Source organism: Sciurus carolinensis, chromosome 11 (genome assembly GCF_902686445.1).
Source record: "Sciurus carolinensis chromosome 11, mSciCar1.2, whole genome shotgun sequence".
Classification (NCBI taxonomy): Eukaryota; Metazoa; Chordata; class Mammalia; order Rodentia; family Sciuridae; genus Sciurus; species Sciurus carolinensis.
The window spans coordinates 68,023,367-68,048,052 of record NC_062223.1 but is presented as its reverse complement, the minus strand read 5'-3'; the positions used below and the strand labels follow the sequence as shown (position 1 = coordinate 68,048,052).

Here is a 24,686-nt window from a genome sequence, read left to right as displayed (position 1 = left end):
GTCACTCCTGCAGGCATCATGTAGCAAAAGGATCCTTTAGTGGTCACAGGGGGTTTCCACAAGGACCTTGGTAGGAAAATAGGTATGCTTCAAGGATACGTCGTCATTAAAGCCTGTCCTGGTAAACTCAAGCCAGATTGCCGTGAACCCTCGTTAACAGGAACACATGACACATGACGGAGGCATGGCATCCAGAGATCTGTGGTCCAGGTCACACTTGGAGAGACAAACAAGTTAGACTGGAGTCCAAGAGAAGTGGGGATGTTTGAACTGTACGGATTACCTCCAACCCTGAGGGGCCATTGCATGGCAGCAGGGGCAGCCTTTATAAGGTTCCAAAGAGGTCGGGGAGGAGCAGATGTCAGATAATGTGAAGACTTTGTGTGTTTGCAGAGTGGAATTCATCTGCCTTGCGGGGCAGGGAGCCCCCATCCCAGGAAGCATGTCATGGAGGTGGGCGGATGCTAAAAGAACCATTCAAACAGTTATGATCCCACAAATTTCATTTGGGAAAAATATGTGGTCCACCATCTTCTGACTTCTTGCTGATGGGAGGCTATAGAATGATGACTTGGCTGCTGTGGCCTTGTTACCTGTCAGATTTGATTAATCAAGTTATAAGGAGGTTTGGCCACATCCTCCTTGATCCATTCTGCCTTTAAATCCATTTCAGGCAACCATCTCCTCTTTGAGATCGGCTAGGCATCTCAAATTTAATAGGACCAGACAGAAGTCTCCATCCCACTGTCAACTGCCAACTCAGTCTTGCCAAGCCCGTGCCCTCACCATCAATCTGGTTACTGAAACCAAAGGTCATTCCTGCCTCCCTCCCACTTTTCTTCACCCTTCACATCTAATCCATCATTGAATCCCATTAAATCTCTCTCCAACATATATTTCATGTATTTCTCTCCAACTTCTCTGCCACCATCTCACTTGATGTCCTCTAACCAATCTCCCTGCTCCCCTTTTTGCTCCTCTGAGTCATTCTTTACACAGAAAACAGAGCAGTACTTTATACACATGACCATATGTCATTCTCCAGCTGAGAACCTGTCAATGGCATTTAGAATAAATGAGATCTCCAAGGTCCTGCAGAGCCTGGTCCTGCCTCACTTCCTCCCCATCATCCTGGCCTTTGAACCACATCCTGGAATCCACTGAGTTCTTTCCCTGTTTCCTCTGCCTAAAACATTCTTCCCCTGGCTCTTTCCATGGATGACTTCACTCTAGCCTTCAAATTTCCTAAGAAAATCTCAACAAGAGGGGCCTTACCCTGCTGTTCTCTATCATAGCATAGTATAATAATATTACATATTTGTGTAGACTGCGATCATATCGCCTATCCCTCCACGACTATGAGGCTCTTTAGGGCATGTGTCTATCACAGTGGCTGGTGCATGGTAGATGATAGAGGTATTTCTAGAAAGAACAGCCAAAGCTCTCGGTCTACTCCTACCTGGTGAACAACATCTGTGCAACTGTCCTTCTTGCTGGTGCCACAGGGTCTGAGGTTGGTCACTTTAGAGGAAGAATGGTTTGGCAGTAGTCACATTGATGCTACTCTCCAGGCAATCAGAATGCACTGTATGTAGGTGAGACATTCTTGCCAAGGTTTAATATGGGAAGTAGCAGTGTTTCCTGGGCATGGACTAGTATTAAAAAATCAGGAAGCAGAAAGTTGATATGAAGCTTCAACAACTGAATAGCTGAGGTCTATGACTAAGTTCTGCCTTGCTGGGGAAAAGGAAGTAAAGCTGGAACCAGGCAACTACTCCTGGGGGAAAAAAAAAACAACTCCTGCAAAAAAATGGTCCATTTCAGTATGTTTGGGAGTTTTCCCAGTGAAAGTCCCCCCCCCCCCCCCCGCCAAAGTTCTAAACCAGCAACAAGGTTCTTGATTTAGAACTGCCTCTCTTCTCTCAGCACCAAGGAGCAGACAGCTGACTGAGAGATGGGCAGCCCAGGGGAGGCAGTACCATCCTTGGCTGTTGGTTTCATCCTGGATCAGAAGTCTCTCCTACCTCACACTGTGAGTGGGTCTGAGCCCGCAGACACCTGCACTGGAAGGAGGTCAGGGGAAAACATCCCTGCGCCTAACATGACCCCAGAGCAGTAACTAACGACAAAAGTTAGATGCACACAGTGAGGGGCAGAGGAGAGTTCCAGCAGCTGGTTCCGAGCTCCACATCCTCAACCACACAGCTACCCACACAACCGAAGAAGAAATATGGGAAATAGAAATATTATAGTGATTCTTAACCCCCAACTGCCCTGAGATGGGAATTGCAGCTCTTTGTTCCTGGGAAACCTCAGTTCACCGCATTCACACCAAAACAGTACCCAAGGAGGCAACAGAGCCTTTATTCTTTGGTTGAAAACATGTTCAAAGGCTGCTGAAGATTGCTCCAGACAAAGAGTGACCAGTGAAAACACTGAGAATTTATTTTTATCATGCAAAGTCCTTCAGAATGCAGGTGTCCCTGTTTCGTGTTGTTAGTTGTTACTCAAATTTGTCAACATGTGAAATATTACTACTTTCTTCTAAAATCTCAGACCTCAAACTTGCAGGTATTATCACTCTGGAAGACAGAGTCATGCATGTGCCACTGACCTTTTGAAACTCTGGGATCAAACTTTATAGCAATCTCAGGCCTAAGGAGTAGTGAAGCAAAACCACAAATGCCTTGAGAGGCATGTAGTGTTACAGTAGCCTTGAGCCTGGTGGTGGGGCTCAGATCCTGGTTCTGCTACTTATGAGTTATGTGACCTTGGACAAATTTCTTTATCTCTCTGTGCCTCAATTTATTCCTCTGTAGAGATAAAAAATAGTCCCATCTTCATAGTTTGTTGTAAGGATTAAAATAACTAATACACATAGAGGACTTAGCATGGTGTCTGGCAGGGGGCAGGGCTCTGTAAATGTTGTTGCTATTGTTACATCATCATTCTGGAGAGGGCTTTAGTTAAAAGACAGACTAACACTAATATAATCCCAAACCCCCCTTATGAGAGCACTGTGATGTCAAGTAAATTCAGTGTAAACTAGGTCTAGGACATACCAGTGGCCCCCTCCACCCCCAGGTCTCTTCTTGGGTTGCTCTCCATCTTCCATGCACCTATTTTATCCCCTGGGGAGGCTGGAAATGCTGTTTCTGGAACTTTGCAATTGCTCCTGTGGATGGAAACAGATTTCTGGGCCTATGAGGGAAGTTTTTCCTAAACAATAGCTTGCTTTCAGGACCTTGCTTATAGAAAAAGAGTCAAAGACTGTTTCGTTGCACTGAGCGTAGGGAGACCTGTGGGCCCTCTGCATCAATGCCAAGGCTAGGGTGTGAAGATGCCGCCAATCTACTTAGAAGAGGGGAAAGTGAAGTCTGTAGTGGGACAAGGGGACTGCACCGCATCTGTGGCCCTGTCTTCAGATGCAGCAGGTCAGAAACCACTGCCTCCTGAGGGGAGGAGTCCTCTGAGGTCTTTGCCATGTGTTCCCAGGTCCATCTAATGTGTCTGGGATGGCCCTGGGCAGCAGGGAGGAGGAGGTCTCTGCAATTGCGGTGGTGACCTGCGATGGCCCTCTTCACTTTCCTGTGTTCCACAACCAATGGTGTGCTGCTGCTCTGAGAGGCCGAAGGGGCAGAGGTGGGAGGCCCCACCACTCCTGCTGGGGCTGCTCCCAGTAATCTAGGGAAATGTGGAGAACTGACACAGCCAGAACAGAGCTGAGTTGATTACACCAGCAACTGAGGAAGGCAGACGCTAAAATGCAAGACGGCCACTGAATACGGCCTTCCTTTGAAGAACAAAGGCAAAGAAAATTGGCTCACCAATGAGAATTGAGTGATAACAATACACTGAGCAGAAATAAAAAATCAGTTCGAAGTCAGCTCACTCAGAAAATTACAGGATCCTGATGAGTAAAACTGAACTATGTGAGACCTGTGAAGAGTGGAAATTTTACTTTAAAATGCTTCTGTGAAGTGATTTTAGTGCTTGCAGAGATGAAGCAAAGGCAAAGCCCAGGGAGCTGTCCTGCCTTCAGGCTGCCTGTGCTTCTGTCCTGGGCACAATGGGTCCCCTGGAAGCCTCTCGGCGGGTGTTCATCAACAGCCAGGAGCCAGGCGGGGTGGCCCCCCTCCCAGTCTGGAGGGCCTCTTGGTTGTTGCTTTCTGTAGGCTCCCAAAGCCAGGGTTGGAATTTAAGACCTAAATTTAAGATCAAACCTTTTGGGTGCAGACCATTTTGTATTTCAGATTCCACTGTTTAATGCTTGTTGTATTTTGCTCTGCTTAGGTTCCAACTCCAGGAGCAGTTCCCCTGCACCGCTGCTCCGGCCCCGTGACCAGCCATGTGCCTCATGTTATGAGGAAGAGCCCGTTTAGGCTTCGTGCTCCTGCTCATTGCTCAACTCTAGTGTGATAGGAACCCATCCTGGGTCAGGAACAATGCAGAGCTGTCAAGGAAAGGATCTGGATTGCCTTGGGTCACAGGGATGACACATGTACACTTAAGTGGGGAAGGAGGAGTTCAAGGAAGAGACGATGTATAAAGAGACAGAGGGTGTAGGGAAACTCACAAAGGAAAATATGGTACCCCATGGCAATAGTGCCAGTCTTGGCCTTGAAGGGGCCAGGAGCACACTGCTAAGAGACCCCCAAGGAACTTGGCCTATGAAAGGAGGATGTAGCAAATGCCCAGCAGCTCAGCACAGGAGGCACTGGGAGGAAAGTCTGGGTCTTGCTCTCTATGGACAGAATCCTAACTAATCCAGGAGTCAAGGCTGCCCCATAATGCAGTCCCTAAAGATCAGCCTCTGGGTGCAGAGGACAGAGCAGGCAGAGTGGTTTTGAAGGGTGCATAGAAAATATCCAGCCCAGGGTCATTTCACAGAGACCACGGCATCTTGATCTCCAGCCAAGTGCAGCCATTATAGGACACAACTTCCTCGGCCAATTTCAAAGCCCTGCTTACTGCTGGGAATGCATGTTTGAACAAAGCCTTTATTCTCTATTCCAACAGCAGGGCTGGAATTTAAAAAGATTCATTTTCAAGAGTCGCTGCTTTTGATCTGTCTAACCTGGAACTTACATTTTGGAGTCAAATAGAATTATTTAAACAAAGTTTTTCCATGATAAGCACAGAATGTTTTTATTTTTTTCTCCTTTACTCCCTCCTCTGCCCACACAACATAACATTCTTACTCAAAATCTAAGGACTATGCATGGCCAACTCTTCAACACAGCCTCCCAGGGTGTGTTTCCGCAGATCTTCATTTCCTAGGCCTGTCTTTGGCTTTGCTTGTGTACAGGCCAGTGACAGACTAATTTTACTTTAGACTTGCTGTTCAATGAGCAGTGTTTTCCTCCTCTGACTTCCGCTTCCAGGTTTGGCAAAGTCACGTGTCATTCTTCAGTTTTGTTAAGTGTACTTTGTTCTCATCTTGCTTTCCCCACGCCCAACCATTTTCCTTTCTTCTCTGATACCATCTTCCGTTCTCAGATGAACTTGTCCCCAGCTCCAGGCCTGCATTCCTCTCTTTTTCACATTCCTCCTATCTTGACTTACTGTTGTTCAAGTCAGTGTTGATCAGTATTGGAAATAACAATGGAGTGTGTCCCTCTGGCAAAACCCAGCTCTCTGTCCTGTGGTGCATGGGAGGTGTCAGAGAGATTGTCACTGATGCCTCAGAGATAGCTTCTTGGTCACTGGAGTCAAACTGAAATGGAAGAGCAGCTTTTTACACAGCAATGGAAGCAAATGGAGAAAGAGGACTATCAGTTGGAAAACAAAGCTGAGATAGGGCCCAGTCTTAGTGTGTTCCATATGAATAAATAACATAGAAATAATAGGAAACTTCTCTCTTGAAAGAGTGAGCTAAATTTCTATCAGAATGAGTCTATGCAAATAAGATGAAGATATGTAACAGAATATCTCTGCTGTTAGGAGAGCTAATAGAATGCATCTTATGATAGGAAGGATGGCTGGTCTTGCCTGGTGTGTGATGGGAAAATGTACAGAGACACTAAAATGTTATACAATGACTTTTAACTTTCAATAAGTGGATAGTTCTGGAACTTTGCTCAGGCTTACTGAACAGAATCACTAATTTAGGGCCAAGAGAGATGTGGATAGAACTCAACCACAGAATCCTCTAATCCCCAAAGACAATATAACTGTAAAAGCATTTTGAAAACAGGGAATATTCTGTTTTCAGGCCCGGGGACTATGCAGAGTCAAAGCCACAGTCTTGGTTTGCTTTTCTGCAAGGAGGCCAGCTCTCCATCAGGGTCTAGGTCCCTGCTCTTCCTTCCAGAGGTGACAGGTTGTAGCTCTCCCTTCTGCTTCCAAGTACTGTGATGAAAAAGAAATCTCTATTTAGCTAGTGAGGCCATGGTTATGATCTAGTGGACAGAACACACTCTTCAAAGGCTGACTCACAAAACCCTGAGAGAATACTTAAAGCTTAGGAGATGGTGTACAGGGTCCTAATAGAACTGGAAATAACAATCAAAAAGGGGGAAAGAACCTGAAGAAGTTACATCGACTTCAGTTTTAAAATAAGACTCAGACAATTTACAGGAGACATGTTTGGCTCACAGATTCCCTCAAGGGAAGCATGTTGAAGGTACTAAGAAAATACTGGCAGAACACTTCAGCCAGGGTAACACATGCCAGTGTTATCTTTGATGCATTCAGAATCACAGCAGTGTCTTCTAAATTAATTGCAAAAAGCACACGTACATCCTTTAGCCACTGAGTGGATTTATATATGCTAGTACTTGCTTAACTAGCCAAGTACGGGTCACTTTGGAGTTCTGCAATGCCATGAGTGTTTGGAATGAAGCTAGTTTCTTGCTTTATAAAGGAAAATACAAATTGTTTCTTTAAAAATTGGGAAGCCAAAAGAAACATTCATTCATCCAGCTTAACCTCTGGATGGCAAAATTATTTAGCTGGGTGGAAAGGAGATATCTCCAGTACTAAGACTAATGATGTATTTTCCCTGTATCCACCTCATGCCTTTCCCCAAGATGTGTGCCTATCAATGTGGCAACAGGCCAACTACTGTCCAAGGGTTACAGGACCTTCTCATATTCACTCCTTGTTAACATAAAAATTAACGTGCATGGGTAACATCTGGTTTTTTATTGACTTAATCAATACATTGAGAATTTAGCAGCAGTTAATGGCAAGCAGTTACAAAATGTCCTATTTTTCTATGTTTAAAATAAGTTGTCCTAAACAATCTACAGCAACCTAAAATCACAAGAACACATGTGAAGGACTGAAGCACTTCTGCCATAATGCCTATGGCAAGTTTATTAGTAATTTTCTAACAAAGTCTTCTAGTGCAAAGTGCACATAATTATTTGGAACCTCCATTACCATATTCGGCCTTTTGCTTTTTCCCCTGCAAATAACTGTGCCTAAATGCAAGAATCTGAAGTAAAACTGAGCAAGTACGCCCGCAGCCTTCCACCGAAGGCATCTGCCCCGACTCCCAAAGCAAACCTTGGATACATCTTACGTTGATTTCAGTCGCAACCTGACATCAGGCCTGTTGGTGGCTGTCCTTCAATACCCTGTGCTTTACACTGCTTAGGAGATAACTAGCTTCAGTTTTAACCTGGTACAAACACAAGGCAGGGCTCAGGCGAGCTAAAACAACCCTCCTCGGTATAGTTCTGTCCTTTCCCCTCCTAGGTCCTCCCTTTAGCACTAGAGAGAGCAGTTTGTTTTTGTACTGTTCAGCACTGGAGGGAGCCTTAGAGTTTTTTTTTAGATCGAAGCAGAGCAGTAGATTTAGCAGTGGATTTGGTTGGAGTCGCAGGGTTTTTCTCCAGTTCTCCCTTGACTTCAGCTGGAAGGAGTCTGCTAGAGGTGGAAATAGAACAGCACGTGTCAAAGTCTTCTGTATTTGGCTTCTTACTGGCTGCAAGCAATTTCTTTTCATAAGCAGTGGTCTACAAATAAAAGACCTGAATTAATTTTCAGACACAAAAATTAAACATCAATTCAAAGAATTACACTGTCATTCAGGATTTGCAAGTTGAAACATTCTAATTTGGGACACAAAACAGTCACCATAAACTTATTATTAAATCCCTACTAAAATATCCTTTATCAATTTTTTTTTTTTTTTTTTTTGGTACCAGGGATTGAACTCAGGGTAGCTTAACCACTGAGCCACATCACCAGCCCTTTTTTTTATGTTTTATTTTGAGACAGAGTCTTACTAAGTCCTTAGGGCCTCGCTAAGTTGCTGAGATTGATCTCAGACTTGCAATTCTCCTGCTTCAGCCTCCCATGTGTGACACTGCATCCTTTATCACCTTTAAGCCTTTAAGCCAACTGACTTGTTTAGTGTTTGATGTGAAGCAAACCATACAGGCTCAATTTCAAAACTTCTGTCATGCAAAATGACATGTGCCTGCCCAGTAGGGTACAAAGTTGCTGCACATCACCGACTATCACATCCTCACCATTCTCCTGCATGAATCCAGGAACTGACTTCTATTCTCAGTCACACCACTTGGGCAGGTCTATAGACCTCTTAAAGTCTTCACTCTTTACTGGTAAAGGGATATGGAAATAATAATTGCATGTTTACTTAGATTATGAGAATGAACTTAGGGGGTGGCCTTGAAAAAGTACTGTGTGAGCTTAAAGCACAAAACAAGCAGATGAATTTTCACAGGCAACTAGAGGTTCTCAGGTCACCTCACTCTAAGCAGAAGAGGACCAGTCTCAAATCCTGTGTCATGAGGGAAGCAGAGTCTACTTTGACCTTTGGTTCATTTTAAGTGATCGCTTTTAATTAAATGAAACTGAGCATAGAGTTCTAAAAGAGCACAAAATGTTCTAGGTGACCTATAAAGCAGGACAGGCCAGGGCATGGGGTACAGATACAACTAGCTCTCGCCTACACACACACTCTGAGAAAGGGTTCACAGGTTTAATTCTCTGGTTAACTGAAAGCCAGAGCACACAGGTTTACAATTTTCAAAAATGTGAAAAAAATTATACATAACACAAAGCAAATTAATCTGGCATTTCTTTCATCATTCAAACTCATATACAATAACTACATTTTATAAACAGTAGTATACACTTAATATGTGTATGTGTGTGTGTGTGTGTGTGTGTGTGTGTGTGTGTATGCTCAATGAATAAATGACTTCCTAAAGTTGCAAAAAAATTTCAGATCATTTATACTTTCTGGTGGTATCTATATTTCAAGAAAGAGAAGATCTACCTGATGTCTGTTTATTGCAGACAATCTTCAAATATGTGCCTCTTCAGAGCCTCACTCGTGTCTGACTTTATAACAATGTATGCTAATTCTTGAGCAGGTAATACTTAAAAAGCATTCTGTAACTTGAAGAATTTTGTAAAAATTCTGAAATGTAAAAAGGTCCTTTTCTCTTACTTTTTACCCCCAAGAAAACTTCTTAGTTGCTTCTGTGTATTCTTTAAAGAAGCAGAATATATTTAAAAGTCTTTAACATTCACTAACATGGGTCGTTTCCTCTTGTTGAAATTCCTTATATTCATCAATTCGGTGAGGATATGGGACTCTTAATGGTATCTGACTGAGGACACATAGCTTTCTTTAGTGTAGTTCAAAACATGCAACCTATTTAGAAATTTCAATTCATAAAATTTAATTAACTTTATATACAAATCCTATTAAAAGATGAATCTAAGTGTAACCCTTCCTCTCTCTTGACATTTCTACTTGGATTCTGAGTTATTATCCAAATAGTTGAGGAAATGTTTTTCAATATTTCATTACAACTAATATTATACAAATATAACAGAGCTTCAGTAATTTCTTTTAATGTGCTTATATTCACATCTGGCTTAACGTTTCCATTCTTCCTCACTGTTTTCATTTGTTAATGTACTTCAGTCCTTAAAGTAGACTAACAGATCCAGGAAGAAATACTCAGAAATAATCTCTATGGTTAGGGATAGAAATGTTGTTTTTAACCCCCCAAATTGTACAGACTTTGACATTTTGGATACAATATCTCAATATAATTCCCTGAAAAAAATGAAGGAAAAAAGAAACTAAATAAAAATATTCAGTTGCTTTGGGGTAGAAACATGAAATTTGTTTAATTATACAGGAAATTTAAAAAATTATATCCCTTGACCACATTTATTTATAGTTTAAGTGATTTTTAAAATGGGAAAGACAGTAAAATGAATTGCACATAACTTTCCTATGTTCATATAGGAATAAACAACCAGTGTAAGTCCACATCATGTTCAATGACAAGAATGGGATCCTAGTTAGAATAAGTCATACGCCATGGAGTAGTACACCTACTCCATGTATGTATAATATGTGAAAATACATTCTACTGTCATGTATATCTAAAAAGAACAAAAAACTAAAATGGGTAGTAAATAGAATTTAATATTCACAATGTTTAAAATATCCTCCTTGTCCCTATTTAATTCAGTTCTGTCCCCGTAAAAGACAACAATGTTGTCAATTTACAGTGTACACTTCTGGAGAGATTTTATGCATCTTCAAGAAAATATATGCAACCAAATGGAATTGGTTGTCATTTCCATTGTTTGCAGGTCAAAAACAGTCTAATAATGGCAATCTCAACAGCTCACACTCAATCTGTCTATCTATATGCTTTCTTTCACCCTTTATACACCAAGAGTAGCCCACACTGTAAACACTCTTTTACATCTCGACTTTTTTTAACTAATGAATGTCCTGAAGATCATTCTATGTCAGTTCTTAAAAAGGGTGCTCATTCTTTTTTATGGCTAGGCAGTAATTCTCCTGTTTTATTTAATCAGCCCCTTCACAATGGAGATTCAGGTTGTTTCCAGTCCTTTACTAGAACATGTAACACTGCTACACATAGTCTTGGACTTGTGTCATTTCGCATGTGTCACTATTATTGATGGAATATATATTTTAGAAGTAGAATTTCTGGATCAAAAGCTATATGGATTTATAATTTTAAAAGATGTCATCCTATTACCTTCCACTGCATCTGTATCAACTAATAATCTTAACCCTTAGCATATAAAGGAGTCTGTATTCTTACTTCTTTGTCAATTTGATATTTAATACATGTTAGAACTAATATATATGACCATATTTTAAGTCTCAAAATTGGCCTAAAACTAGCTGCACTGAAACAAATCACCAATGTGCTCCTTTACCCCCTCATAGCATCAGTGCAAACATGCTTACCTTTATGCAAACGTTTATTGCAAATACTTAGGAGACGCTCCTGTGTATACAGGTTTAACCTATAAAATCCTGTGTGTGTATGAGTGCACTTTTGCCTTACAATTTCTCTTTGTTCATTTGCAATTGCATTAAGTTTAGAATGGCATTGTTTAGGAAGCAGAATCACTTTTCTAAACAGTTTTTCTAAAGAGTCTGGGACTCCCCTTTTGAGTACCCCTCAACTGAAACCTTTCTCTGATGCTAACAGAACATAGATGCACAATGGCCACCCCAGTGCCTTTAGGTCAAGCTGTAGTTTTCTCCACAAAGAGTCAAGTTCTTGGAATATAAACAACCAAAATAAATTCCAGCTTCCAGGCTTTTTTGAGGACTGTGAACAAATCTTACTTTTTCAGAGATTTCTTTTCTTAGGTTATAGATTATCTGAGTTTTAGGTTTCTCCTTTTCTTCACTCATAGCTGGTGGGATTCCTCAGGGATCTATGCTGTCACTGATGCAATTTTACAGTTTCGTAAGTAATAGGACAGAGAAATGAAAAGTGAAATTGCCAAGGCTACGAGATCTTGCAGGTCATGAAAGGCAAATAGAAGGAGAGGAGCTCCCATAAGACTGTACAAAGAGGGAGAAAAATGACAGAAGAATTTCAATATTCAGTTCTAGGGGGAAAGGTCCTAAATGACCATCATGAGACTACTGGCCATCTATTTGTCAGTCCATGAGAAGTTCTAAAAATCACTGTAGACTATGCTCCGAAGATATGCATCTAAAGCACCACCATACAGTGGACCAGAAAACCTTGCTATCATCAGAAAGCATCTTAGATATTAAGGGACAATACTTCTATCCTCATATAAAATTATGATGAATTTTACTTAAAACACTGAAACCAGGCTGAAAATATGTAAAGACCCCAGAGAAGGTTTGCAGTCAGACTACTAATATGATTAAAGGGTGACAGTTTCTTTATAAGAGAGCTCTTCAGTCTAAAAAGAAAGAATAAGGATTTATAAATACACACATATAAAATTAAAATCTATAAAATGAAGAAGACAGTGTGGAGACAGAGGTCACCCCTAGTGCTACAGTCAGTCACACCAGGGGCTGCCCCAAGCAGTATTTCAATTGCTCTTCATTTTTGACAAATTCTTAACTATTTGTAACTGTTGAAGAATAGTCAGTCCTACTGGAGGCAGAATGATGGAAAAGATGACCTTACAAGGTCTCCTCCAGTTTCACCTTTTTGTAATTCAATACCCTTGGCTTGATTTCTCCACCTCATATTATTAATCTTGAATAGGGGGTTCCATATGTGCAAGGGAAGATATGTAACAAGGAACTGGGCTAAATATATTTCATTTATTCACTGCCATAACCTTAACCTGATGAACTTATCTGACGATAATGGATGCAAAACCTGTAAGCTCTAGGCATACCCCTGCAAGTTAATACCAGTGCATGATTACTAGAAACTGTTACCATTTCTCTGAATTTTGAGTAAAATACATGCTATTTAAGTAAAGTGGTTTATCACCATAGCAACCATTTCTAGAGTCACACATTCAAATTATAGGCCTGCCCAAGGTCCAAATGACAAAATTCCAGTGCGAGTTTTCTGCTATAGTTTTTCTCGCAGTGGTCACCCACCTTATCTCACATACTATGGTTTTTAGAAGGAAGTGAAAGAAAAGCAAGGGGAAGAGAAATTAATTTCCAAATATATAAACTTCTTTTATAAGGTAACCTAAATAAATATTCGGGTTTTATATGGAATTAATGAAAATAAAATCTAACTTGCTAATTAGAGAAAAATGTAAACATCTTTCTTTCATTGTAGCTAGGGTATGATTTATATACAATAGAACATACAAATCTCAAGGGTACAACTTGAGGAGTTTTGAAAAATACATACATATATATAACCAATATCACTGTGAAGAAAGAGAACAATTCAATTTTCTAGAAAGTTTCCTTGTGCCATATTCCACTTAATCCTCTTATCTTGGAGTCATGACTGTTTTGATTTTTCTAAACACAAATTAGTTTTGCCTTTTCTAAAACTTCATATAAACAAAGAAGAATATAATATGTGATCTTTTGTATCTGACTTCTTTTGGTTAACATTTTAATTAAAATTTTTATTAAATATTTGTAGATTCTTATGCTATTATAAGGCTTTTGAGATTAATCTATTTACTGGTAGTTCCTTTTTCCTGCAAAGTATTATTACATGTAAGGATATACCTTAATTTGTTTATCTGTAAATTTTTGAATTGCACGGTAAATGCAAAATGAATATTTCACTCTATAAGTAACTATCAACCTGTATTTTGAAAGAACTACATCCTACCAGGAATGTAAAGAGATTTCACTTGTTCCATATCCTTGCCAACATTTGGACTTGCCAGCATTTAACTTTGGCCATTTTACAAAGTCTTTGACTTTCTAAAATTTATAAAATTTATCTCATTCAACACTATTTTGTGAATTCAGGTATAAATATTTTCTACATATTTTGTTAGATTTATGTTTTGTGGTGACATTACAAATGGTATTTAGATTTTTTATTTTCCTGTTAGGAAAAAAGGAATAAAAAAGTTCTCACAAAAATAGAAGGGAAATCAACAAATGGGCTAAGGAAATGAACAGACACTTCACAGAAGATCTACAAGCAATCAACAGATATATGAAAAAATGTTCAACATCTCTAGTAATAAGAGAAATGCAAATCAAAACTACCCTAAGATTCCATCTCACCCCAATTAGAATGGCAATTATCAAGAATACTAGCAACAATAGGTGTTGGCGAGGATGTGGGGAAAAAGGTACACTCATACATTGCTGGTGGGGATGCAAATTAGTGCAGCCACTCTGGAAAGCAGTGTGGAGATTCCTCAGAAAGCTTGGAATGGAAACACCATTTGACCCAGCTATCCCACTCCTTGGCCTATACCCAAAGGACTTAAAATCAGCATACTACAGAGATACAGCCACAACAATGTTCATAGCTGCTCAATTCACAATAGCCAGATTGTGGAACCAAACTAGATGCCCTTCAATTGATGAATGGATAAAGAAACTGTGGTATATATATATATGATGGAATATTACTCAGCCATAAAGAATGATAAAATTATGGCATTTGCAGGCAAATGGATGAAATTGGAGAATATCACGCTGAGATAAGCCAATCACAAAAAAACAAAGGATGAATGATCTCACTGATAAGTGGATGATGACACATAAGTGGGGGTGGAAGGGGGGCAAGAATGGAGGAAGGAGGCACTGTATAGAGGGAAAAGAGGGGTGGGAGGGGTGGGGAGGGAGAAAAAAATATTAACAGAATGAATCAAAAACTATTACCCTTGGTAAATATATGATTACACAAATGGTATGCCTCTACTTCATGTACAAAGAAACAAGATGTATCCTATTTGTTTACAATACAAATAATTTTTTTAAAAAATTTACCATAAAAAAAAATAGAAGGGAGACTAACAGCGTAGAGGATTGGGATCAAGAGGGAAAGAGAATAGGAGGATATGGGGAAGTACTGGGGAATGAAATCTACTTTGTCCTTGTATGAAAATTCCACAATGAATCTCACTTTTATGCATAATGCTAATGCATGAATTAAAACAACAATAATAATAGAAAGGAGACCAGTTGAGTAGAACAAGGAGATGAGGGGGAGGCAGAAGAGAAGGAAAAGGGGAGGTAAAGGAGAAAGAGATTGATCAAATTATGTTATGTGCATGCACAAATGTAGTATAATAAATCCCACTATTATGTATAATTATAATGCACCAAAAAGTTAAGAATAACTTTTTTGTTTTCCATATGTTCATTGCTAGTGCAGAAAAACACAATTGGGTTTTTATGTACAGATTTTAAATTCTGAAATATCTTCAATTTTTATAGATTTCTTGGGACTTTCTATGTACACTACCATGTCATCTGCAAACAATGAGTTGCATTCTTCCTTTAGAATTAATGTAATTTTATTTATTTTATTTGCCTGTTGCATTGGCTAGGAGCTTTAGTACAATGTTCAAGAGAAGAAAAGAGAACATTCTTGCCTTTCTCCTATCCTTAGAGGAAAACATTCACTATTTCACCACTGAGAATAATATCAGTGTTAGTTTAGGGGTTTGGGTTTATTTGTTTTGTAAAATCCCTTGTTGTGTAAAAGAAGTTTCCTTGTATTCCTCACCCATGTTTGAGTTGTTTCTCCTATGTTTGAGTTATGAATTTTATCAAAAAAATTTCAGAATTATTGAAGTAATTATATGGCATTTCTCCTTTACTTAATAATATAGTGATTTCTTTTTGGATGTGAAATCAAAATTGCATTTCTGAAATGTGCTGTATATTTGAATGTGATATATTATCTTTTTTATAAATTTCTGGATTCAATTTGCTAACTTCGAGTTGAGGATTTTTGCATCTATATGAAAGATAGTGACTAGTAATTTTCTTTTCTTGTAACATTCCTGTTATGTTTTGGTATTAATGATTATTCTTGCCTTATAAATCAGTTGGGAAATATTCTCCAGACTGCATAGAAGTTTTTTTAAATTTTTTTTTACTTTTTATAGACTGTATTTTGATTCACTGTACACAAATGGAGTACCTCAATTCATTTCTATGGTTGTGCATGATATAGATTCATACCATTCATAAATCATACATGTACATAGGGTAATGATGTCTGTCTCATTCCACCATTTTTCATACCCCCCCCATAATCCTCAGAAAATTTGGAATGGACCCACCTTTTGACCCAGTCATCCCACTCCTCAGTTTATACCCAAAGGACTTAAAATCAGCATACTACAGTAACGCAGACACAATGTTTATAACAGCTCAATTCACAATAGCTAGATTGTATAGAAGTTTTATATTATTTATTCTTTCAATATTTAAAAGGGTTAACCAGTGAAATCATTTGGGAATGAAGTTTTCTTTATAGGAAAAAGTTTCTTTTTATCACATATTTTGTTCTTTAAATAAATACAGAACTATTCAGATTTTCTGTTTTTGTTTTTCTATTATAGTTTTTAAAAAGGCAGTTGATCATTTCATATTAATTTTCTAATTTATTGACATTCAATTACTCATAAGTCAGTAAACCTGAAGATAAGATCAATAGAAAGTATTCAATGCAAAGAAAGATGAAAAAATTGGAAGAAATGAATAGAGCCTTAGAGACCTGTAGCACAATATCAAACTGTCTGACATATGAGTAACTAGAATCTCTGGGGGTGGAGGGGAGAAAATAATGACAAAACTTCCTAAACATGGCTAAAGATACAAATTTACAGATTTGTGAGTCTCTGCACAAACCCAAGCAAGATAAATGTGAAGAAGAACATGCTTAGTAATATCATTGTCAAAGTGCTGAAAATCAAAGAAAAAAGAAAATCCTGAAAGCATCCAGAGAAGAGTGACACATTGCATGTAAGGAAAGAATACTTCAACCTACCACTAAATCCTCATCAGAAAAACTGAAAGCCAGAAGGCACTGGACCAGTTTTAAAGTGTAGACTTAAAAAAAAAAAAATCTGTTAAACCAGAATTCCATAAGCAGAGAAGGTATCTTTCAAGGCTTAAAGCAAAATAGAGGTGTTTTCAGATCAAAGAAAAACAGGGAATTCATTACCAGCAGACATGTAGAACAAGAAATGCAAGGGAAGTTCATCAGGCTGAAGGGAAATGATACCAGATGGTAACTCCAATTTCCAGGAAAGAAAGAAGAGCATCACAAATGGTAAATATCTGGATAAATATAAAAGACAATTTTCCTCTTAATTTCTTGAAAATGCACATGACAGTTTAAGGTAAAAATCATAACATTTTTGTGGAGTGTATGTAAATATAATACATACAACAATTATAGCATAAAGGCAGAGGAAGAAATGAAGGGACCTAAATTAATACATGTGATTTAAAGCATTATTTGTTATAATCCATCACAATTAGTTTGCCATTGAAGAAGACTGTACACAGCATAGCTAGACAACTATAGGCCCCAAGGGGAGCTGAGCAAAAGCCCGCTTGGGAGAGCAGGGAAATGATTTAAAGGATTAACTAATAGAGTCCTTCAACTATGGGAGTCTTGCTAAACTGGTGGTAAAACTTTAGCCTTATACAGGAAGCTCATGCATGGGAGTAGAAGTAGGGACAAAAGGTCCCTTTACTATAAAAGATCTCTTATTTATAGGAGCCTATGAATTCAAACCAGCAGTGACATTACAAACAGCATTAGAATGCCAACAGGTCATGATTCATGTTAGTACAATCAGTTATTTACACTGGTATTAGTCAATTAATATAGCAATTACTCAACTGTGTTTGGGAGGTCCCCAGATTAGCCCCAGCTTTGATGATTCACCAGGACAACTTGCAGAACTATGATTTATTACAGTGAAAAGATGCAAAGCACTACCAGCAGAAAGAAAAGGTACTTAGGGTGAAGTCCAAGAACATCATGCACAGGATTCCAAAGTGTTATCTCCCAGTAGTCACTCAGGATGCACTTAATTTCCCCAGAAATGAGTTGTGAGGATAAAGATGAAATGTTGTCTACCAGGGAAGCTTGTTAGATACTCAGCATCAGTGTTCTTATCAAGGAAAGGTCATGGAAGCAGCCTTTGACTGATGTATACCAAAAGCCCACGCTCCCAGAAGAAAAGCAGGCATTCAGCACAAACCATATTGTTTGTGCAAATAGTTCAGATACAGTGGTAGCAATGGCCTGAAATCAAAATTCCAAGAAGCCAGCAGGAGCCAACTTTACAAAGAGGCCTTTGCAAGGACAACAGTTCAGGCTGGGGTTTTAGCTCTGTGGGAGAGGACTTGGAGGACTTGCCTACATGTGTGAGACCCTGGGTCCAAAATCCCCAGCACTGAAAAAAAAAAAAAAAGATAGCAGTTTAGGTCTACTATGTTAACTCTTCTTTGCACAGTTATTTAACAAACAACTGCAAACATATCAGGATCTCCTAACAGTAAATATTTATTTTTCTCAATAAGCTGCAGGGCTTGCCCTTACTATGCTGAACTTGAGTTCACATCTATTCCAAAAATCATAATTCAGGGAACTGTGGCTCTCTGCAGGTAAGTTCTTCTCATGGCAGGTGAAAGACATACAAGAGAGCAAGCTCAATCAGGAAAACACTTTTAAGACCTCTGTATACATCACACCCAAAGCAAGTCATACCACAAAATCAACACTTGGTGACAGAATAGACTCCCACTGTTCTAGTAGGGGAGACTGCAAAGACAAATGGCAAAGATTGGACATACAAACCCTGTTCCAGGGAGGGGTTAAAGAATTGAGAACAATAATACAATCTACAGTACCCTAAGAACCTTACAAAATTCAGGGGGCAACTGAGGTTAGAAGCATCACTTTATTACCACTGAAAATGACACCTCTTAGTTCATATATTAGTTTATTTCCACATCTATACCCAAAGGGACCCTGAGACAGCCTGGGAAAAAATATAATTTTAGTAATATTCTATGCAAATTATTTGGTGATATAATAATGAAAGTAGTAATAGCTAACAATAATGAGAACTTAACCACGTGCCAAGAATGTCACATGCTTGATTTCATTTAGCCCTTAGTTGATGACATTATTATTCCTACTTCACAAATGAGAAAATAGAGGCTTAGAGACTCGCCCAACATCATTCAGCTTGTAAGTGGCAAAGACAGGATTTGAATCCAAGCAGAGTAGAGTCAGAGTTTGTGCTTTTAAGTTTTATACTTGGATACATATGCCAAACTGCATTGCTCCAATATTGGAATACAATAGTGTACCAAAATTATGGAAATATCATCAGATTTTCACATTATAACTTATTTTCATGAACACAGAAGACTAAAGTTTAACTTTTCAGGGAAAGAAAATTTTTGTCTTTATTCAACTAAAATACCAAGAAAACTCGAGTTTTTCCTCATTGAAACATTCTCAGCAATATCATAGTTCAACTGTCTAATTTAAATGTTAAATTTAAACGCTTCTTATTTTTGAAGGCATGTTCTATAAACACATAAAAATAAATTTTTGAAGTTTCTAAACTACCTTTGCCTCTGTTTTAGCTTGAAGTATCTGCCTCATGTACTATCTCCTTCCATTACTTTAAAGGCCATGTTTTCAGTCAAAAGAAAATAATCACAAAAGAAAATAATCACAAAAAATCTTCCATTTTCATTAAACAAGTTCATTCAAGACTATGTTCAATAAATAATTTGACAACTAAGAATTCTCTCCATTATGAAACAAGAATTCTGTAATTCTATCAAGAATTCTGATAATTTTATCACATTCAGAGATTCTAGACCCTTCCTCCATGGTCATGGGGAGGTACACTTTAATAATGTTTATTTCACTCCAATTGTTTTCCGAGTTTATGAGTACTACAGATAGTACCATATATCAGGAATCACTAAGGACCTAATGTTAAAAAACATGCTATTGCAATGAGTAGTGGTCTGCCAAGTGGCTCATCTAAAGATAAGCAAATACTGCAGTAGGAGTAAAGGTTGGGTCTGATAAAGCTGCTGATTAAAATCCCATCTTAGGGAAGTTGGAGGGTTACTAATAACACAAAACATCATCTTGATATCCTTGGCATCCAAGAAAAAAGTATGCACAAACACTTTTGTCCTCAAGGAGTACCATTATCTAAGGAAGGTGAAAACAAAAAAAGGATCATGTCAAGTGCCACCTATTTGAAAAACTAATTTTAAAAAGTATAGTATGACCTAGCAATGTGTGAGGCCCTGGGTTCAATCCCCAGTAACAAAGTCAGGGTGACTGGGAAGTCAGAGATTTTAGTGGGTTTGAAGCAAAGTGGACAGGCCCATGAAATGTTTTAGAAAAACAGCTTTGCAGATCTTACTATACTGTGAAAATGTAATGTACTATCATTACTGTTATGCAAATATTTTTTTAATAAATTCATCATAACAATTACTGAAAAAAAAAAGTATAGTATGATACCTTAATCCAAATATGAACAGTGAGGAGGCGCAGACTATTTTTTCTACAAGGTTCAAGGCATGTGGGGAACTAAGAGACTGTTACTCAGGGAAGAAGATAGGTGCTTAGTTCAAGATGTTATTGATTTTAAACAAATTCTCGCTTACTTTTTTTGCTAGTTTTCCAATAGCTGTGCCACTTATCTAAAAGGGGTGATTTTACCCAACTTGTGAGAAATGCAAAATTGGGAACTCCAAATGAATTTACGAGAACAATTACCAATGGAAAACAGAAGTTGCTGCAATACTTCCCTTTACACGAAAGTCAAATTTCAAATATTTTAATGGAAAAAGAATCATATATTTCATTAGTTTAGTAATAAATAATTTATATGTTCCCATCAAATTTTCATATACTCTAATTTTAACAAAGAAATCTTAATCTTAACTGAAATTTTTCCATTTGGTATGATATTTGCTGTGGGTGGTCATATGTGGATGGCCTTTTTTGTGTTGAAGTACATTCCATCTATTCTTAAATTGGTAAGGGTTTTTATCATAAGATGATGCTGAATTTTATCAAATGCTTTTTCCTGCATCTATTGAAATGATCAAATGGTTTTTGTGCTTGATTCTTTTAATGTGATATATCACATTTATTAACTTGTATGTATTGAAACATTCTTGCATCAGAGATAAGTCCCATTTGATCATGGTAAATGATCTTTTCAATGTACTATTGAATTTGGTTTGCTGTAATTTTATTGCACAGTTTTGCATCTGTGTGCATCAGGGATATTGGCCTATAGTTTTCTTTTCTTCCTTCCTTCCTTCCTTCCCTCCCTCCCTCCCTCCCGCCTTCCTTCCTTCCTTCCTTCCTTCCTTCTTCTCCCCCTCTTCCTCCTCCTCCTCCTCCCCCTCCTCCTCCTCTTCCTCCTCCTCCTCCTCATATTGTTGTTGTAGCTGTTGTTGTTATGTACCTATCTGGTTTTGTATCAGACCTATGCTAATCTCATAAAATGAGTTTGGAAGGATTCCCTTGTATTTGATTATTTTGAAGAGTTTGAAAAAAACTGGAATTATTCTTTAAATGTTCAGTAGAATTCAGCAATGAAGTCATCGGGTCCTGGGTTTTTCTTTGATTGGAGACCTTTTACTACAAAAATTCAATCTTGCTCATTATTGGTCTGTTCAGAATTTCTTTTTTCATGATTCAAATTTTGGTAGTTTGTATGTGTCCAGAAATATATTCATTTATTCTAGGTTTTCCAATTTGTAGGTGTATAGATATTCATAATATTCTTATGATCCCCTATATTTCTGTGGTATCAGTTATAACATTTTCATTTTCATCTATTACTTTTAGTCTTCTCTCTTTCTTAGTTTAGCTAGAGATATACTGATTTTTATCTTTTCAAAAAAACACAACTCTCCATTGATCATTTGTATTTTTTAAGTTTCTATTTTGTTTATTTCTGCTCTGATCTTTACTCTTTTTTCCTTCTACTAATTTGGGTTTAGTTTGTTCTGTTTTTCTAGTTTTGAGATGCATTATTATGTTGTTCACTTGAAATCTTTCTACTTTTTGGATGTAGAAGTTTATTGCTATGAACTGGTCTTTTAGGTCTGTTTTTGCTTTTACCCTATAAGTTTGAGTACGCTGTGTTTCCATTTTCATTTGTCTTTAGGAAAAAAAAAAAACTTTTAAAATTTCTCTCTCTCGGGCTGGGGATGTAGCTCAGCTGGTAGAGCGCTTGCCTCGCATGCACAAGACCCTGGGTTCAATCCCCAGTACCCAAAAAAAAAAAAAAAAAAAAAAAAATTTCTGTCTCTCTTTCTCCCTGGCCCTCCTTCTTCTTCTTCTTCTTCTTCTTCTTTTTTTTTTTTTTTTTGGTTGGGGATTGAATCTAGGGTCACTTTACTACTGAGGTACATCCCCAGTCCTTTCTATTTTATTTTCTTTAATTTTGAGACAGGGTCTCACTAAGTTGCTGAGGGTCCTGCTAAGTTACTGAAGCTGGCCTCAAACTTAACAATCCTCCTGCCTCCTGAGTCATTGGTTTTACAGGTATGTGCCACCACTCACAGTTTTAATTTAGCATCCAATGACCCACTGGATGTTCAGGAGTGTGTTGGTTAATTTTCATGTTTCATGTTTCAATTTATAGATTGCAGAGTGCCTCCTGTTGTTGATTTCTACTTCTGTTTCATAGTTATCAGAAAAGACACCGGATATTATTTTGATATTTTTACATTTGTAAAGACTTACTTTGTCTCCATCTTGGAGAATGTTCTGTGTGCTTTTGAGAAGACTGTGTATTCTGTAGCAGTTTGATGAAATGTTCTGAAAATGTTTGTTAGGTCTGTTTGAATTAGAGCACACTTTAAATCTAGTATTTCTTTGTTGGCTTTCTGTCTAAATGATACATCCATTGATCAAAGTGAAGCATTGGTCTCATTTTATTGCAGTCTATTTCTCCCTTTAGATCTATTAATGCCTGTTTTATATATTTAGGTGCTCCAATGTTGTATGAATATATATTTACAATTATTATTTCTTCTTGCTGTATTAACCCTTTTGTAATGATATAGTAGCCTCTTCTCTTTTATAGTTTTTGACTTGAAATCTATTTTACCTGTTAGAATTATAGCTACTCTTGCTATATGCACATCCTTACCGGTGAAGTGAATCTCTTGCAGGCAGCATACAGTTGGGTCTTATTTCTTTAAATTCATTCCTCTATAGGTCTTTTAATTGAAGAATTTACTCCATTTACATTCAAACTAACAATTGATAGGAAGAAACTTATCTCTATCATTCAGTTGCTTGATTCCTACTTTTTGTAGAACCTTTGCCCCTTTCTTCTTCCTTTACTATCTTCTTTTGTGGTTCAGTGATTTTTCTCTAGAAGTAAGTTTTGGTTCTTTGCTATTTATTTTTAGTGTATCTAGTGTAACCACGGGGCTTACTAATTATGTTTTATAACAGGTTATTTTAAACAAATAATAACTTTAACATTGATCACAGAAAAAAAGGTAAAATTTATATTTATATTTTAACTTCATTCCTCCCCACATTTTGAATTTTTTTTGGTTCATTTATTAGTGCCTTATAGTTATACATAATATTGGGTTCATTTTGACATAATTTTTACAAGCATGGAATACAATTTGCTCCAGTTCAGTCCCTGGTACTTCCCCTTTCCCTCCCTCTTCACTCTTCCTGTTCCCTTTTCTCTGCTCTATTGACCTTTCCTATTTATTTATAGTTTTTTTTTTAAATTAGGGATTATGGATAGATATATATTGCATATATATCTATATATTGCATACATAGATATAAAATTCACTGTGATACACACACACACACATGCACACACACACACACACACATACATACACACACACACACACACACACAGGAAAGTTTGGTCCAATTAATTCTACCATTTCTCCCTTTACCCATCCCTCCTCTCTCTCAATTCCCTTCCTCTACTTTACTTATCTCTCTTCTCTTCTATTTTCATGGGATTACCCCACCCCCAATTTTGGTTTAGCTTCCACACATGAGAGAAAACATTTGACTTTTGACTCTTTCTGCATCTAGCTTATTTCACTTAGCATGATGTTCTCCAGTTCCACCCATTTATCAGCAAATGCCATAAAGTTCTTTATGGTGGAGAAACTCTGTTGTTTACATATACCATATTTTCTTTATTCATTCAATTGTTGAAGGGCACTTAGTTTGGCTCTATACTTGGCTATTGTGAATTATGTTGCTATAAAAATTATGCATGCATCACTGGAGTATGCTGAGTTAAAATCTTTTGGAAAAAAAAAAATCTTTTGGATATATACTGAGGAGTAGGATAGTTGGGTCATATGGTGGTCCAGTCCTAGTTTTTTGAGGAATCTCCATATTTCTTTCCAGGATGATTACACTAATTTGCAGTCCCACTAACAATGTATGAGTGTACCTTCTCCCACATCTTTGTCAACATTTATTGTTATTTGTATTCTTGATAATTGTCATTCTGATTGGAGTGAAATTAAATATCAGTGTAATTTTGATTTGCATTTCCCTGATTGCTAAAGTGTTGAACATTTTTTCAAATATTTGTTGGCTATCTGTACTTCTTTTGAGAAGTGTTCTTTTGTTACTAAGTGGGTTGTTTTTGTGATATTGAGTTTTTTGTTCTTTTTATATTCTGGATATTAATCCCCTTATGAGCAGGTGACAAAGATCTCCCATTTTATAGGCTCTCTCTTCATGCTCTTCTTTCCTTTGCTGTGGAGAAGCATTTTAATCTGATGCCATTCCACTTACTGATTCCTAGTTTTATTTCTTGAGTTTTAGGAATTTTGTTAAGAAAGTCAGTACCTGTGCCAATATGATGAAGGATTGAGCCTACATTTTATTCTAGCAGTCACAGAGTTTCTGTTCTAATTGCTAGGTCTTTGATTC

General features: G+C 37.8%; 1 protein-coding gene across 4 annotated transcripts in view; it reads right to left on the bottom strand.

Moving 5' to 3' along the window:
* Positions 1-7,143: 7,143 nt before the first annotated feature.
* The window catches only part of Stk33 (serine/threonine kinase 33), a 204,619-nt gene continuing 187,076 nt past the window's right edge, over positions 7,144-24,686 (bottom strand). For all 4 annotated transcript variants that reach the window (XM_047517616.1, XM_047517615.1, XM_047517618.1 and 1 more), the window contains one exon: positions 7,144-7,964. In XM_047517616.1, the coding sequence (XP_047373572.1) occupies positions 7,767-7,964 (198 nt within the window). In that variant the 3' untranslated portion in view covers positions 7,144-7,766. The remainder of the gene's footprint in view (positions 7,965-24,686) is intronic.